This window comes from Terrapene carolina, unplaced genomic scaffold (genome assembly GCF_002925995.2).
Source record: "Terrapene carolina triunguis isolate 2854851 unplaced genomic scaffold, T_m_triunguis-2.0 Scaffold62, whole genome shotgun sequence".
In the NCBI taxonomy this organism is placed as follows: domain Eukaryota; kingdom Metazoa; phylum Chordata; order Testudines; family Emydidae; genus Terrapene; species Terrapene triunguis.
Genome location: NW_020664413.1, coordinates 11,435,599 through 11,453,649, shown reverse-complemented (window position 1 = coordinate 11,453,649; position 18,051 = coordinate 11,435,599). Strand labels below are relative to the sequence as shown.

The 18,051-nt window shown below is 40.7% G+C and overlaps 1 protein-coding gene across 1 annotated transcript in view; it reads left to right on the top strand.

The window, feature by feature from the left end:
- Positions 1-18,051, top strand: part of SNX4 (sorting nexin 4) — a 56,692-nt gene that overhangs the window by 3,019 nt on the left and 35,622 nt on the right. The window contains exon 2 of the mRNA XM_024215841.3: positions 4,084-4,202. Within this exon, the coding sequence (XP_024071609.1) occupies positions 4,084-4,202 (119 nt within the window). The remainder of the gene's footprint in view (positions 1-4,083; positions 4,203-18,051) is intronic.

Here is an 18,051-nt window from a genome sequence, read left to right as displayed (position 1 = left end):
ATCACGGCTCCCACTGGCCGCGGTTTGCCGTCCCAGGCCAATGGGGGAAGCGGCGCGGGCTGAGGGATGTGCTGGCCGCCCTTCCCGCAGCCCCCATTGGCCTGGAGCGGCGAACCGCGGCCAGTGGGAGCTGCGATCGGCCAAACCTGTGGACGCGGCAGGTAAACAAACCAGCCCGGACCGCCAAGGGCTTTCCCTGAACAAGCGGCGGCCCGACTTTGAGAAGCACTGGTCTAGATCATTAGTCCTGCCATGAGTGCAGGGGACTGGACTAGATGGCCTCTTGAGGTCCCTTCCAGTTCTATGATTCTATGACATGCCTTGTTTTCCCATCTGTAAAATGGGGATTACTTCTCAGGGGCGTTTTGAGGCTAAACTCACTAGCACATGTGAAGCACTTTTAGACCCTTGGGTGGAAGGTACAGTAGAAAGGTATTGTAACAAACAGAATTATATTAAAATAACATTAGACTTTTCTTTCTGAGTGCCTCTGCTCACACATTTCTTCCCGCTAACAATGAATTTTGACCACCAAACCTATGTATATTCATAATTTTCTTTGTTTTTTAAATAAAACAGAAATTTGTGTAAAGGAGTTGGAGCAGTGATAACTTGGAGCTTATCACTGATGGTCTTACCTGATAGTCATATCTTTTAAAAAGATACTAAAACAACTTTTAAAATAGATTGGAATGCATCTTGTTGGCTCCTAATAAATGGCATACCTGTTTCATTGGGATGACTGTCAGGAAACCGATTCAAAATGATGGTTTAATGACACACCTAGTCTACTTTCATGGCTCACATAGTGTAGTCTGCTGGTGACTTATCAGTATTCAGGTGAGTTTATACTACAAACTTTGCGCAGCTGGCCCTGTCTATATTAGAGGAACTATTTTAACAAAAAAATTATATGAATGAAAACTAGTGTTGTACAGGAAAATAAGTGTTAGCTATATGTATGCAAAATTAAGACGTACCCAGGTGTTCCTGGTACTCTCACCCATGTGATTCTCTAATAGTGGCTTGAAAATTGGCTGAACCTACAGGGCACGTCACATAAACTGTTGTAGTAGATGTAGGCCCGTACTGTAGTCGCAAAAGAATGTTTAGTTCACTCTACATATAGACCTTTATTGCATTGTCAGACTAGGATCTTAAAATTCTTTGGCACTTTCTAAGTAATCTTGTTTTTATGAAAACTATTAAAGGATTTCATTCAAAAGGTGGAATGAAAAAGTCCTTTGAGGAGACTTGCAAACTCTGCTCTAGAGTCTTAAAGTAACTTCTTCATTATAGATGACACAGAGCCTCAGGACAGCAGGGATATGGTATGAAATTTAAAGCTGCCTGAGACAGATGCCTCGTGGAAGGGTCACTATCTGATTATTAAATATTAAAAAATTCTGTTTGTTCATTCTTTAGTTACTCTTAAATAGCACTCTTTCAAGGGTGGCTGATAGTTACATAATCTGCTTCTGAAGTATCACTTTCACAAATAATATAGACCCTATAATTCTAAGTGATCTGATTAAAGGAGTTGAGTGTGGGGTGTGATGGGAAGTGTGGGGAATAGGAGATGGCTTTAATTATGCTTAGTAAAGATTTTGTCACAAATATTTTTAGTAAAAGTCACGGACAAGTCACGGGCAATAAAGAAAAATTCAGGGAAGCCCGTGACCTGTTCATGACTTTTACTAAAAATATCAGTGACAAAATGGGAAGGGAGAAGGCTCCAGCACCCATCACTAGTGCTGGGGTTCTACTGTCCCCTGTCACCCCTGGCGGCTTGGCTGCGGCGTGGCCCCCCTGGCGACTCAGCAGGCGGCGGGGCGAGTGCTTACACAACCCTTATGTGTTGCAGAAAATGTCTCCAGTGACTGAGCCAAAAGGATATACTGGGGATGGTCCATGTTTGCACACCTCCAGTGGCCCCAGTATCCACTGCATAAGGAACAAAAATTTGATAATGGGCTCTTCAGTCTAGTAGACAAAGGTATAACAAGATCCAATCGCTGGAAGTTGAAGCCAGACAAATTGAGATTGGAAATAAGGTGCACATTTTAACAGTGAGGATAATTAACCATTGGAATAATTTATAAGGGGTTGTGGTGGATTTTCCATCACTGACCATTTTTAAAATCAAGATTGGATGTTTTTCTAAAAGTTATGCTCTTGTTCAAACAGGAATTAATTCAGGAAAGTCTGATGGCCTATGTAGACTAGATGATCACTGCGTGGTCCCTTCTGGCTTAATAATCTGTGAACAGGTACATGGGGTTTGTGGCCTCTATTTCAGCCTTACAGCCTGCTCCTCATTTGGATGATACAGAGCGCTTTTGGAAACTTGTGCTGCAACGTGCATGTATAATAAAAGATTGCTAGCACATCCTTTGCAAGATTTTTTTTTTCTACATTTCCTCAAATATACCATTTCCTGGAATATTTTTGTTAGTCTTAGACCATAATTTACATAACCACATTCTGCTGTTTCCAGCATGTAATGCTGGGTAGGACAGCTCATATGTATCGCTTTACAATATATCTTTATAGCAATTTTAAAAAAACCAAAACAAAAAAACACCACTGCTGTGAGTCTGTCATCTAGGTCTGTCTCTTGGCTGAAATGACAAACCAAGGTCCTGACCAGATTCCATATAAATCAGTCAAGTTGAATTTGGGCTGGACACTGATACTAGCACATCTAGCGCTTGTTTAAAAATCACCCAAGAGGTAGAGGTGCTAGTGTCAGTGACCCCCCAAATTCAACTTGACTAATTTCAGGGTGAATTTACGTAGGGAGAATGTAGTTTCAGTAGAACAAGGCTTTTGTTTTTTGTTATAGTTTGTCTTAAACTGTTGTGTAGAATTTTGCACTATTCAACAAATGCCACATTCTGCTTTTCTATACTGGTAATTTCCTGAAAGTCTTTCACCAATGCTAGCTCCAAAGGGAGTGCGAGTTCAGGCCAGCCGCCATTGGTTTTTATTGCTGTATCATCTAACTCTGGTTGTTCATATTGTAGCAATTAAACTTTTTCCCCTCCAAAAGTTCAGTGATAAAACCATCTTTTAGCAGAACCCCCACTAAAGAAAAAGGCATTTGTATTTGTATGTACGGTAAATCTGCTTTCTGTTGACACCCTTTGCAACTTCCAGTAGATGAAGGTGTCTTTATATGTGCATACATTTCTTTCTACATGAGAGCTGAGGTTTTCTGTAGTTTCTAAGATTGCTTATGGCATGAACCTTTCACTTGAAAAATTAAGAGCTGCAGGATTACATTTTGGAGTAGAGTAGGAGAGGTTAGTTGCTGTAGAGCACCAAATGCAATCTCTCCCCACACAGGTCCATTCACAGTACTGCTGCAAAAAATCACTTTCGTATCTTATTGCTTTGATCAGATCATCCCTCTCTTTGCATCCCTCCACTCACTCCCCTTTCTGCATCACATCAAACATAAATTGGTTTTCATTTTCAAGGCCATTCACAGCCTACCATATGCTATTGAGATGTTGCCTCCTGCCTCCACTCTACCATTGATGTCAACTTTCATCATCCACTTGTTATATTTTCAAATAAGCACCTTTATGCTTTTGTCTGTCTTGCCCCTCATGCTTGGGAGGAGTTCCCTGTAAGCATGTGCAAAGCTATCGTATTGACCTTATTCAAATCCTTCCTTAAAACGCTCCTTTACCATAAAGCCTACAACAACTTGACAGTGGTCAGACAGCTGATGTGCTGAGATTGCTGCCTGCCACTCATACTGACCAATATTCTTGCTGTTTTTCTTGTGCTTCCCCACCTGTCTGTATCCATCTGTTGTCTTTTGTCTTTGTATTGTAAGCTCTTTGGGACAGGAACTGTCTTTTCGTTCTGTGTTTGTACATCGCTAGCACAGTGAGATTCTGATCTATGCCCAGGGCTTCTAAGTGCTGCTGCAAGATAAATAATAAAATAATTCTCGGCGTAACATTGGGAAAAACGGCTACTTGTCTCTTGATAGGGATGGGGGGGGAGGAGGAAGGAATTGATATATATTTCTTAAATGACTTGTGTGACCCTTGTAACTTTTCTTCTAAGATGATGGAAGATTGTTTATCAAAGAAAATAGAGATCACTGTCTCAGAAGCAGAAAAACGGACTGGAAGAAATGCCATGAACATGCAAGAAACCTACACTGCTTACCTCATTGAGACAAGGTGGGTAATAAGAACTAAGATGAATGTAGGTTAGTAGATGAGCTATTTTTTTTAAAAGGTAGAATAGCTTCTGATTATACATTATTTCTTTAAAACTCCTATTTAGAGTCTAAGTGCAGTTACAGTGAGAGAACTGGGTTAGTTTCTGCTTTCAATTATACAATGATCTATTTATGTAGGAAATAGTACAACTTTTTATGTGAAAATGTGGCAGGTGACAAAGGGGTAGAGAAACTCTGGGCTGGTCTACACTCCGGGGGGAGATTGATCTTAGTTATGCAACTTCAGCTATGTGAAGTCAACATATTTAGATCGACTTACCGTGGTGTCTTCACTGCGGTATGTCCCGTCGATTCCCCTTGCGCTTCTCGTTGAGGTGGAGTACTGGAGTCGACGCTAGAGCAATCAGTGGTTGATTTATCGTGTCTATACTAGACACGATAAATCGACCCCCACTGGATCGATCGCTGCCCGTCGATCCGACCGCTAGTGTAGACATGCCCTCTGGATGAGCAGCTCTAATCCATATTGTAGGTAACTGTTCATCCTGTGGTTTTTGGAAGGTGCATCTGAAAGAGTTTTTTGACACTGTGTTAAATAACAACCTTCCTTGTTGCATGCTTGATTCTCAGGGTGAAATGTGCTTGGTCAGAATGTACATTGTGGCTGAAAATAATGATTTGACTTATTTGGCATACAGGAAAGCAAAGGGATCTCATATATTTTGAATTGTGCTAGTTAAGTCAAAACTCATAGCATTTAGCTGTATGCTAAATTTTTTTTTTTTTTAAATGGTACTGATGAAATCAAATTAATGTTTTCCGCTTTGAGGAGCATTTTAAAGTAAGTATTTAATTAACCTACTCCTCTTACCAAGTACCAATTTGGGCATCCTTTTGTTGTTGTTTTAATTGGAAATTGTTTTTGTTGATTAAATGGTTTTTTTTATCAAGTGCTATTAACTGTATACGTAATGCAAATATGGCAAACACATTTCTGTCGATGCAATGAAGACTGTTTGCAATTTTAAATGTTCAAGCAGTAGTGAACGATTGTAAATAAAAACAGGTCAGACTTTTTCACAAGATAGATTTCCACCTGTCGAAGAGTCACTTTGACACCTTTACTCACTTTGGAAAGCACTTTATTCCCTAAGTGGTCCCATTGATGGGACAGCTTGTGGAGATTGCTGCTATTCAAAAAAATAAAAGGTTCACAAACCAGCCCTAGATAAGGTCCTGTACCTGTTGCCATTGACATCAGTAGCATATATATGTATGTATATTTTATGAGTAAATCTGGAAAGCTCAGGTCTACACAGAACTTTGTGAAACTAACAAAGTTTAATGATCTTTTACACAGATACAAAATTAATATATTGTGAGGAATTTAAATGACAACATAAGTGACATTTCCCGTGATATGAGGCACCCCGTTGTTAAGTAGTTAAGTGGCTCTTTAATTTGTAATGGCTTTCAAACATTCCTTTGTAGGATAATTTATTTCACACTGATTGTTGATACTGTAAAGCTACAACTTACTCATGCAGAAATACCTGTTCTATATTATGCTAAATTCTAAGAATAGGTCATGACATCTTTTTTGTGCATCATGCCTGTATATGTTAATAGAGTACAGGTTCTCTCTCACTTTGGAAGTTTAACTTCTTAAAAGTGAGGCTCCAGGAGAGAAATTCCTGCTTTATTTGTATTTATGGGTGTAACATACATATTTCCCACTACTGTAGCTTTGGGTAGTTGGTTACATGTGCATTTATAAAACCATAGGATTATTTTTTCTTTAAAATGGACTATCTTAAAGTTAGGGATGTGATGAATCTTTCGTTCAGATAAAAATACCATTTTGCCAGTATTTGTATTTGACAGCTAGGGAAGAGCAAAATCTAAATAGTTCTAGTGGCTAGCTGTGATATGAAGCGCACTTTGGTGTGCCTCTGTTAGAGCTGGGCAAAATTTTCAGATCACACTTTTTTTTTGCCAAAAAATGCATATTTAAGGTTGACCAAAATATTTTGCAAATAATGTCAAATTCACGAATTGTTGTGGCTGAAAATACCAAAACAATTCTGGGGGAAAAAAAACCATTCTATTTCAATAATTTCAAAACAAACATTTTGATCTTTTTCTTTTCAGACTGATTTTTTCCTTCAGTTTTATAAAGGAAAAGCCTTCAAATGAAATATTTTGGGTCGAACGAAATGTTTTGTTTGACCTGAAACAAATTTTTTTCTGGTTCGGCCAAACTGGAAAATCAGTTGTTAGCACAACTCTAGTCTCTCTATAGAGCCCCAAACCATGCTGATGCCTTCTCCAGTTCCCATCATTTTTCCTTGCGCAGCTCTTTCCCAGTGCCAGAGATGCCTCTCGTTGCCCACGTTCCCGCTTGCTACCATTCAGATTCTTATTCAGTGGTCAGCAACTACTAAGGTCAATTACACAGTTGTCAGACAAATACTGAAAATGTGGATTTGTCCCATTCTGTTTGCAGGCTATTAAACTTGCATCATAAATGTAAATTTGAGTGGGCTTCACAATATGCCTGAAGATAATAGGATATTTTGATGTTCTGTAGCTAAGGAATAAAATTCAGTTCACAATAGTATGAAAGAAGAACATTCAGTAACAGTTGCATTATATTTACGATTATCCATGGGTTCCAAGGCTTCCACTGTCCAGGTTTTAAATATGGGGTTGTTGGTTTTTTTTTAAGTCAAATTGTACAAATAACTAAGAGTGAACTAAACTTGAATGTGGCAGCTGTAGACAAAAAAGCGAATAGAAAGTTGGGAATCATTAAGAAAGGGATAGATAAGACAGAAAATATCATATTGCCTCTATATCAATCTCTGGTACACCCACATCTTGAAAACTGCGTGCAGATGTGGTTGTCCCATCTCAAAAAAGATATATTGGAGTTGGAAAGAGTTCAGAAAAGACCACAAAAATGATTAGGGGTATAGAACGGCTTCCGTATGAGGCGAGATGAATAAGACTGGGACTTTTCAGCTTGGAAAAGAGATGACTAAGGGGGGATATGATGGAGGTCTATAGAAACATGACTGGTGTGGAGAAAGTAAATAAGAAGTGCTATTTACTCATTCTCATAACATAAGAAGTAGGGGTCACCAAATGAAATTAATAGAGAGCAGGTTTAAAACAAACAAAAGGAAGTATTTCTTCACACACCGCACAGTCAACCTGTGGAACTCTTTGCCAGAGGATATTGTGAAGGCCAAGACTATAACAGGGTTCAAAAAAGAACGAGATAAATTCATGGAGGATAGGTCCATCAGTGGCTATTAGCCAGTATGGAAAGGGCTGATGTCCCTAGCTTCTGTTTGGCAGAAGCTGGGAATGAGCGACAGGGAATGGATCACTTGATGATTACCTGTTCTGTTCATTCCCTCTGGGCACCTGGCATTGGCCACTGTCGGAAGACAGGATACTGGGCTAGATGGACTTTTGGTCTGACTCAGTATGGCCGTTCTTATGAATGTGCCTTGGTAATGGAAGATAAGTATGTGGCTATTGGAAATATACCAAGCTGGGCACACGTACAAACTGAGCCGCGAGAAGACCTAATGTGTTTCGAACTATCCCTGGGAGTCAGTGAAACCCACTAACTGGTTTGTTTCAAAATGCAAGTGATGGTATCTCCATCTTCCTTTAAAATTCACTGCATACATCCTTTTCCTAAAGTTTCACCCACACCATCATCTGATGGGATTTCCTTATTGATCTGTTGTTTATCAGTGACCATTAGAAAACTTGGTGTGGATTTCTTTCTCCGACAACACATTGCAGCACTGTAGGCTGCGAAAGTCCAGCACATCTCAGCTGTCGGACTTCCCAAAAGGATCCCATTTTATTTAAATTCTTGGTTTACATTGTTAGCATTGACTCAATAGATCTTACGGATAAAACTTTTTTTCTTCCGTTTTTCTATTTTCTAACAGTCCTGAGAAAGCGTATCAATATCACAGCTTCCATAAAATCTCTGTCAGAGCACTTGTCCTCTTCAAAGCACTTGATAAACATACATCAGTCTTTGCAATACCCCTTTGAGATAAGTAGGTAAATGCCATCCACATTGTACAAATGAGGGAGAGAAGCTAGGGTGAACATGGGTGCCTAAAAGTCAGGCACCTAAATAATAGTTGCCTGATTTTCAGAGATGCTGAGCACCTGCAACTCCTGCTTCATGCAGGAGGAAATGCAAGTATTCAGCACCTCTGAAAAATCAGGCAACTTTTAATTTAAATAAAAGAGCTTTAGGTACCCATCTGAAAATGTTGATATAAGTGATTTTGTTTGATGACAGCTCTCTTTAGCAGCTTTCAAACCTGCCAGTGTCTGGTAGAAACAACTGAAATGTGAGACAGATGAATGAAATGTGGCCCACCTGTGTTCCACACTGCCACAACTGACAAACTATAATGGCTTTTAACCATGGAATCTGTTCAAGGGTGGTTCTCTTTTTAAATCCAGTTGTCTTAAAAAGAAAACTGGAAAAATAGAATTTCTATCATGTGCAACAATAAGGACACCGTCACTTGGGTTGTTGCCAGGGTTTGAACCTAAGACATACAGACCCCTGCTACTTGAGCTAAAGTATGAAGTTTTAGCCTTCATGTGGACCAGCCAGTAGAGGGGGAAGTACTGTAACACATAACATTCTACCACCATAGCAAATAGTCAGGTATCAGGATTCCTGGATTCTAGTCTTGCTTCTGGGAAGAGCGTGGAGTAGTTAGACAGGATAGCCAAGTACTTTAGTTTGTTGCATTCAGTAGGAAAGCCAGTGGGGCAGCATGGCTTTGACCCAAGTTTTGTTTCTAGTTCTGGTAGAAATGATCTTGTAAGCTCTCAGCTAAATTATTTGTAAAATGGGAGAAATAATACTTGCCTCCCCCTAGGGTCTGGGATAGGAGCCATTGCTTAACTGTAAGAGGTTTTAAAGTATATATAAATACAGATAGTGAGAGAAGTGATCCTGGAATCCATAGCCTGCTGGCTCCTACCTCAGTGCCCTTTCCCCTACACCAGAGTATTGTGAGGGTTTCTGTCTTCTCCGTGGAACATAAAGTAAGTTTCACAATTATGTATTATTCCATGAGGGCAGTATAGTACGTCAGCACTGACATAGGTGTTCAGATTTCATAGTGAAGGCATATGACCAGATAGGTATGATGTAACCTATAAAGATGGTAGAACGCAGGCTTTACTAAAAAAAAAAAGTAACAAAGCACACTGTATACATCTCTCCATTAGGCAGGATGACTATTCACGATGTAAAGTAAGAATATCTGCTAACTCTAAGATAATACTAAACTAAACGTGGTAAGTATGTGTGTATTTTTTTTCTCTCTCAAATATCTTTCCACTGCTGGAGGCACAGGTTCAGGTTCAGTCCATGTGTTGACTTGACCCTTGTCCTAAAATCTTATTCAGGAGATTTAGGGGGATGAACCCTGCTAACCCTGGTTTTTGTTTTGTTTTGTTTGTTTGTTTGTTTCCAGTTGGTGATTCTTGGGATGCAAAAGTGTTTTCTGCCAACAAAAACTACCTTTTATCAATATATTTTGGCACACTATGATCAGTAACTTGCAAAGGATGTTTGACATTACTGTACCTTAATGGCTCTTATTCTATTTGTCATGAGACCCCAGTATAGAGATCCATTTTTGGAGAGGTAGTGAAGGAAGGACTGCATGACTCTTCTAAAGAGTACACATATACAGCATCTATATAGAGGATCAACACGGTGTGCTTCAGTGGAGCAACAGTGTCATTTATTGCTCAAATGCTGAAAGATCAAAGGCAAAACCTAACCATGTAGCTTCAACAGTCGAAGGGGGCTGTTGGTTTTACAAGGAAATAAAGCTCATATGTTTCCTTCCTTTCTCATTTAAGATTCATGCAGTAATTTCTCTTTGTATTACATTAAGAGCTGTTTAATGGCTCATTTCAGATCATTAGTTTATATAGCAAATGGGAAGAAGTTAAGTAGATGAGCTAAATTTTTCACATTGGCACTTTGAATTAGGGTAAAGGAATGTGGCTTTTAGAGTAACCTAATCTCCTAATCACTTATGATAACATCAGTTATGAAGGTAAAAGTTGAAGGTTCTAACTTTTGTCATTTAATTTTTTCCAGGCAGGCTGGTTCAGCCAATGAATAAAGTGTATTGTTAGAACTGTACTTCGAGGGGAAACATATGGTTTTCCCATCTGAACATTGTACAAGCATTATATTGTATTTTTAAAACCAAAACAAATTGAAAAGTTTGATTGAATGTCAACAAGTGATTATGATCTTAATTGAAGCTGGGTCTACAATACTTGCATTTTATGATGGAGTTCATAATGTGGCCTCAAAAATTAGATGGTAATGAAGGTATTAAGTGTAATGAGTACCTCTGTGAATTTCGACTTCCTTTTGGAACGAGTTCCTCGGGAGATGGATTCTTGTAATCAGTGACATTTTATGGCTTCATAATGCAGCCAGGTGGAGACATATTTTATAAGATTAAAAAAATGCTTTCTCCCATCTTGCCTGCTTCTCCCAAATCCATCCCCACAAAATTCCAGTCCCTCATTAGTACCTTATTGAAAAAGACAATTCTGTGAATGAAGGTTCGCAATCAAGATTTGTATGGTTTTTGTCCATCACAGCTCTGCAAAAGCATCCGCTCTTACTTTCCCAGTCTTATCCCACTCAAACTCTCCAGTTCTGTGTATTTCTCCAAGTTACATATCATCCATTTCTTCTTGGACTATCAAAAAAATTGGGGGGAAAAGTAGAGGCGGTGTTTTCTCTTTTAACTATTCACTGCAGCAAAGAATATTTTGAACTACAAATGGCTGTAAATGTTAGTTACGGAGTTATGCTTTAGGACCATTATTAAAGTTAGTTGAATAATAGGCTTGAGAAGCATAAGTCTTGTAGGATTGCATCTTTTTTTAAAATACCTAAAAGGAATTTAATGCTTGTGAAGGTGCCTGATTAAAGCTCTGGAGACTGTAGTCATCTCCATAGAATACTGTCATGTCAGTATACCTCGGTACTTAATCTGGAGTGACCACTTCTAGGGATGAGAGCATTCAGTCCATTGGCTTCTGGGTTCAGACCTAGGCTTTTGTGAGTGGGAGAATTCGTCCTCCCTAGACATATAGAGGAGGGAGCAAACCCTCCCATGGTGGAGGCAGCCCCCGCATCCCCCATGGTGGAGGCAGCGCCCGGAAGAAACTAGGATTTCCCCAGCTACATTTGGGAATAGCAGAAGCAGGGAGCATGGGGAAAGCATACTCAAGGACCCTAGTGCAGGGGTCCTCAACACATTTTTGGTGGCCTCAAAGTGTGGCTACCAACTCTTGCTGGTGGCCGCTCTGACATTTTCCCTAAAATACTTAACTAACTTTAGGAAAAACAAATAAATATGCACATATACAGTACATGTCCAAATCATTGTAATTTATTTATGTAGGATATTTTTTGCAGACTCAATAATAAAAATAATGTACAGTTGTCTCTATTCTTTACTAGACCTAAACAGAATAGAAACACAAATAAGGTGCTTTGCATGTTCTTGTCTTTTTTTCTTGTTTCTTCTGCTTTTTTGGTTGCTTTTTAAAAAAACAACTTGCTGGCTATTCAGTCTGCTGTGAAAAGTGATATTAACAAGAATACATATATTACTTTTCACAGCAGACTTACTCAGCCCCAGCAAGCCCGGGGACAAGTTAATCCCTGGATGGGGAGGTGGGTACGGAGTCAGTGGGGGCCAGGGGTGATGAGACACTGTGGGAAGCAGCAGAGCCCAGGAGTGATACAGGGATGAGCTTGGGGCCAGAGCCCACCACCCTTGCGGCCGGGGAATGGAGCTCAAAGCCCTGTGGCTGGAGCCTGCTGCCTGCATTTACCCTGGGAAGGTGGGGAACTTGCACCTGTTGCCCGCTCTTCCAGCTTTTGTGTCTCCAGTCTCCAGAGGGGGGCAGGGTCCAACCATTGCTGTTTCTGCCCCCCCACCCCCCAATCACTGCCCAGGAGGCTGTGGCCGCAAGAAAAGCCCCCGGTGACCGCATGCGAGAAACGCTGCCCTAGTGTCTGTATGCTTGCGATGTTAGCAGGCAGCTTTTCACAACTTGAAATCTGGACGTTATTTTCTGTGTGACCTTCTCGCTCACAGTTCCTCTGCTGCCACGCTCGCTTCCCCTGTTCACTATGTTCCTCTCTGCCCCCCCTCCCCCCATTCTTCCTTGCCCCATAACAAACTAAAAGGAAAGGGAACTAACCTGATGTGTGTCATTCATACTGATCACTACCCTTTGTCTTTTGCCTTTTTAGTTTACTCTTTTATACTTATTGCACTAACCAATCTAAGAAGAGAGTTTGATTGTAAGCTTTTTAGGGCAGAGACTGTCTTGCTATATGTGTATATGGCACCTAGCACAACCAGGCCCCGATTGTGACTGGGGCTTTGGGTGCTACCAGAACACAAATAATAAGACGACTTCCACAAACGTAGGTACTCTGTCTTAACCAGTAATTGAAGTAATATATGTAATTCCTCCTTCTCTCCATGCAGGTAGACTAAGTTTGTGCTTCTGCGTGTGATTTCCGCCCCCCCCCCCCATAAGTGGACTGATGGGTACTAGGAACAATGCATGTTAGATTGTAATTCCTTAAGAATATTTGCTAGAGCCAACCAGTCCCTTTCAAAGCTGATACTATGGGAGTATTGTGAGAAATGAAGAAACAGCAGTTAGGTCCTTGGTCCAAATGACCCTCCTCTGCAGCCTTCTAGAATCATAGAACTGGAAGGGATCTCGAAAGGTCAGTCCAGTCCCCTGCACTCATGGCAGGGCTAAGTATTATCTAGACGAAGTATTATTCTAGCTTTGCCTCCTTTTGTGTCATTTTTATGTAACTGCTTCTAGTTTAATATGCCCTTGCATAGTTTATATTGATTCTCATGAGAATCGATCAGAGCTTAGCTTTATAATAGAGCGTTCTGTGATCAGGAACAGTCAGCATGGATTCACCAAGGGCAAGTCATGCCTGCCTAACCTAATTGCCTTCTATGATGAGATAACTGTCTCTGTGGATGAGGGGAAGACAATGGACGTGTTATTCCTTGACTTCAGCAAAGCTTTTGATACAGTCTCCCAGAGTATTCTTGCCAGCAAGTTAAAGTAGTATGGACTGGATGAATTGACTATAAGGTGGATAGAAAGCTGGCTAGATAGTCGGGCTCAACAGGTAGTGATCAATGGCTCCATGTCTAGTTGACAGCTGGTATCAAGCAGAGTGCCCCAAGGGTCGGTCCTGGGGCCGGATTTGTTCAATATCTTCATTAATGATCTGGAGGATGGCGTGGATTGCACCCTCAGCAAGTTTGCAGATGACGCTAAACTTGGAGGAGTGGTAGATACGCTGGAGGGTAGGGATAGTATACAGAGGGACCTAGACAAATTAGAGGATTGGGCCAAAAGAAATCTGATGAGGTTCAACAAGGACAAGTGCAGAGTCCTTCACTTAGGAAGGAAGAATCCCATGCACTGCTACAGACTAGGGACCAAATGGCTAGGCAGCAGTTCTGCAGAAAAGGACTTAAGGGTTATAGTGCACGAGAAGCTGGATATGATTCAACAGTGTGACCTGGTTGCCAAGAAGGCTAATGGCATTTTGGGCTGTATAAGTAGGAACATTGCCAGCAGATTGAGGGACATGATCATTCCCCTCTATTCGGCATTGGTAAGGCCTCATCTGGAGTACTGTGTCCAGTTTTGGGCCCCACACTACAAGAAGGATGTGGAAAAATTGGAGGGAATCCAGCGGAGGACCACAAAAATGATTAGGGGGCTGGAGCACATGATTTATGAGGAGAGGCTGAGGGAACTGGGATTATTTATTCTGCAGAAGAGAAGAATGAGGGGGAATTTGATAGCTGCTTTCAACTACCTGAAAGGGGGTTCCAAAGAGGATGGATCTAGACTGTTCTCAGTGGTACCAGATGACAGAACAAGGAGTAATGGTTTCAGATTGCAGTGGGGGAGGTTTAGGTTGGAGATTAGGAAAAACTTTTTCACTAGGAGGGTGGTGAAGCACTGGAATGGGTTACCTAGGGAGGTGGTGGCATCTCCTTCCTTAGAAGATTTTAAGGTCAGGCTTGACAAAGCCCTGGCTGGGATGATTTAGTTGGGGATTGGTCCTGCTTTGAGCAGGGGGTTGGACTAGATGACCTCCTGAGGTCCCTTCCAACCCTGATATTCTATGATTCTACAATTCTCTTGTCATGTTAAGGCTGCAGTCCTTAACATGAGAGTATTCAAATATTATGGTGACTTGGACCATTTTGTCAATGCCTTGATAGAATATGACATGAGTAAAATAATACTAAGTGATCCCACTCGATTTCTTGAGTCTTAATTCAATATTAGTTAAATGAATGGATTTCTTGGAAGCAAGCTTTAAAGAAAGTTGAAGTATTGTCCTCCTGTTTAATTAATAGAAAATGTATAGTATTGCCAGTTTCAGGCATTCAAAAATCATGAGTCATGTCTGAAAATCATGAAATATTTTTAAAATAATTATTTCTGGGTACATTTTCTTTGCCTTCTGATATGAGTCTTTAGATTACAGTTGGGTCATGTTTTCTGGCTCTTTTCCTCAACCATGGGGGCTAGTGACTTTTTTTAAATGAAAGTTGGCACTTGACTGCAGGAGCTGGGGTTTTAAGAAAAACACCAAATATTGAGACATGATAAAATTGTGAGAGTTGGCAACACTGGGTATAACAGAGCAATTATTTTAGAAGGCTGACTAACAAGGCGGAAAAGCAGCATGCTCTAGTCTATTAATTATTTAAGGGCAGATCCAGACATGGAAGACAAACTCCTTAACTTTATCTTAAGGAGTGATGGAGAGCCATTCTGAATTCCAGCTGCAGCCTTTATAAATGTAGTATTACCAAAGCCTGGATGACTTTCTAGTATCTCTGTGAGAAGATACATTTTTAGATGATATAAAAGCATATTGATGGTTCATTTGGGGAAGGGATTAGCAGCGTTTGCAGCTGCGGACTACTGCTATCCAGAGTCATCCTTGAAAGGTGCAAGCTGGTGTGCAAATTTTTCAGAGCTGACTCACTGATACTATTGATCTTGGTCTTGAGAGACCTCACTTATTTGGAAAGTGAGAGATGTAAGCCCAGGTCTTAAATAGCACTGAGAGTTGATTGGATTATATATATAAAAGAAGTGTTTTTTGTGGTATGGATTTTGTCTAAGAGTTGCTGTGAAACAGCCACTGAATAGCTTCCCAAAGGTGAAAAGCTATTGGTTTATGCTCTAAATCATCTACAGCTATGTAAGCCTGTGGAATGATTTAGCGAGGGGGTGGGAGGACATTGCAGACAACAGGACCTCTTCCTAAAGGGCTAGTGTTGTCAAGAAAATAAAACAAAATAATGTTGGCAGGTAACAAAAACACTTCCCAGCTTGAGGTTCAGCTCAGTTTTTTGGCCCTCTTCCTCTTCTCCCCCGCACTCCCCCCAAAAAACCAACAATTTCCTGAAGACATTCTGTCTCCCAAATAGCCGCCTGTGAAAAGAAGTGGGTAATGTTCTTTTCCCCTATCATAAGCAGAAATTTGTAAATAAGAATGAAGGTAACTTTTGTCTAATTTTGAAACATTGACAGTCCTACTAAAAATGTTCAGAAATAGGTTGTGAAGAAGACCTGAAACAGTCAGCGTAAATTTGACCACAGTTTGAATTACTGTGGCTCATATTCTGCAGGAATTCATCCTAGATTATCATAATGGTACCTTTTGGCCTTTAAAAAAATTATGAAGTTGTTTTAAATAACATTCGCTCTTTTAGTGTATTTAAGTTGTAAGGGAGCTGGGTTGCTTTTAGCAGAATTTTGACCTCTAGAGCCATTAAAGAAGTAAACATATAAGAACATTGTCTGGTACGTACATGCTTTTTCATACTGTGTGTTTCCTCTGAGACCCAATGAATTAACTCCCAAAAGATTGAACATATGTGTCTTCTGTTATTAGAGGCAGTATAATTTAAAAATACCCCGGTACTTCAATGAAGTTCAAAAGTCTGCTTGCATGGAAAAACTTAAACTGTAGAAGGAAGATCTAGGAAAACAAAACAATCCAAAGCCACATTAAATGCTACACACTATGTCCAGTAAATGTTGTTGTGCTTATAAGTGGTTGAGAGGATCTGCTTTAGATCATTAATTAGTAGTAATTTTTTTAACCAAATCTTAAAGGGATTAAAATAGGAGTGGACCAAATGTGTTCCACACTCTTACAATATAGCACACCCTCTGTAACAGGGAGGTAGTGTTCCATCAGATCAAGAGAGCACTTAATGCAGGAATCTGTATGTAGTCAGAGTGGTGGCTGATCTACTCCACTTTGTACAGATTGAAATGTGGCCTGCTGGCTCCAGGCACTTTTTCAATATCGTTCTTCAGCAAAGTTTTCTCTTTCCCTCTGTACCACAAATTAGAATAAAGTTGCATCCTGTTGGTGGCAGTCTTGCTTAAGTGACAGTTACAGCCATTGTAACAATATCATTGGACGAGGCCACAGTTTGTAAACTAAATCATCTTCAGCTTTAAAAACACGCAAACTGAAGGTTTTTAATATTGAAATACTTAAAATTGTTTAAATGCAGACGACCCAATCCCTACCCAGTGTCATCAACAGGGAGTTACTTGCTGAATTCCACTGGGAGTTACTCCTCCATAAAAAGCTCAGGGATGAACCCTAAAGTTCTTTTGTTGTAAGTCAGTTTCTCTGTTTTGCCGTAGTACTGGTCTAATTCTTTTACCTGCTGGTCACCAGCAATACCATTGATACTAGTTATAATTCAAATAGTCTTGAAATAAGTTCTATTCCTCTTTCCTCACTCCTAAGGAAAAAATACCTTGCAGCTTACATGCAATGAGAAATGTTTGCTCTGAACTCTGAGTTCTGCACTGCCTTTCACGCCTGCGTTATAAGGGGCTGAGCTAATGCATACGTTCTTTGAGTACAACTGTGTAGGCAGCCACATCTTCTTAGCCCTGGTCTACACTACACAGTTAGGTCGATGTAAAGTAGCTTATGTCGACCTAACTATGTCAGTGTACACACTACAGCCTTACTCCCACTGATGTCGGTGTAGTAGGGCACTTACATAAGCCCTACGCTTCTCATGGAAGTGGAGTTATTATGTCAGTGATGCAGGGTCCATGTAGACACTGCGTTACTTACATTGGCTGTTCCCTGTCTTTTCTGAGCCATGAAATTGACAAGAAAGTCCTCCCCGCTCCCAGCTGGGCTGCCCCCTGTGCTGGTTCCCTGCTCCCAGCTGGATTGTTGCCCAGGATCCCAGCTCCCCTCTGGGAGCCCGGCTGCACCAAGGCTCCCGGCTCCTGGTGGTGAGGCGAGATTCCAGGCAGCTGCTCTGCTCTCTGGGAGAGAGAGGGCGGGGGAGGCAGAGCCCCAGAGGCTAGCCGGGCTTCTGGTAGGGAGTGTGAAGCTGAGAGCCCCGGAGTCTAAGCTCCCCACGCTGCCCCCTTAGGTCAGTGGAAGTGCTCCTGGTGAGGACACACCACCGACCGAAAGAGGGTAGTGTGGACACCGTAATAATTACTGCGGTAGATGAAAGTCAACCTAATTTAGGTCTGCTTAAGTTTTTAGTGTAGACATGATCTTAGAGTGGAGATGGATTGTGATGCTGTGGCAATGTTATTGGATAAAGCTGTGGTTTGATTTAGGTCTGTTTTATAAATCTTGGCAGCTGTTAGCAATTTGATTG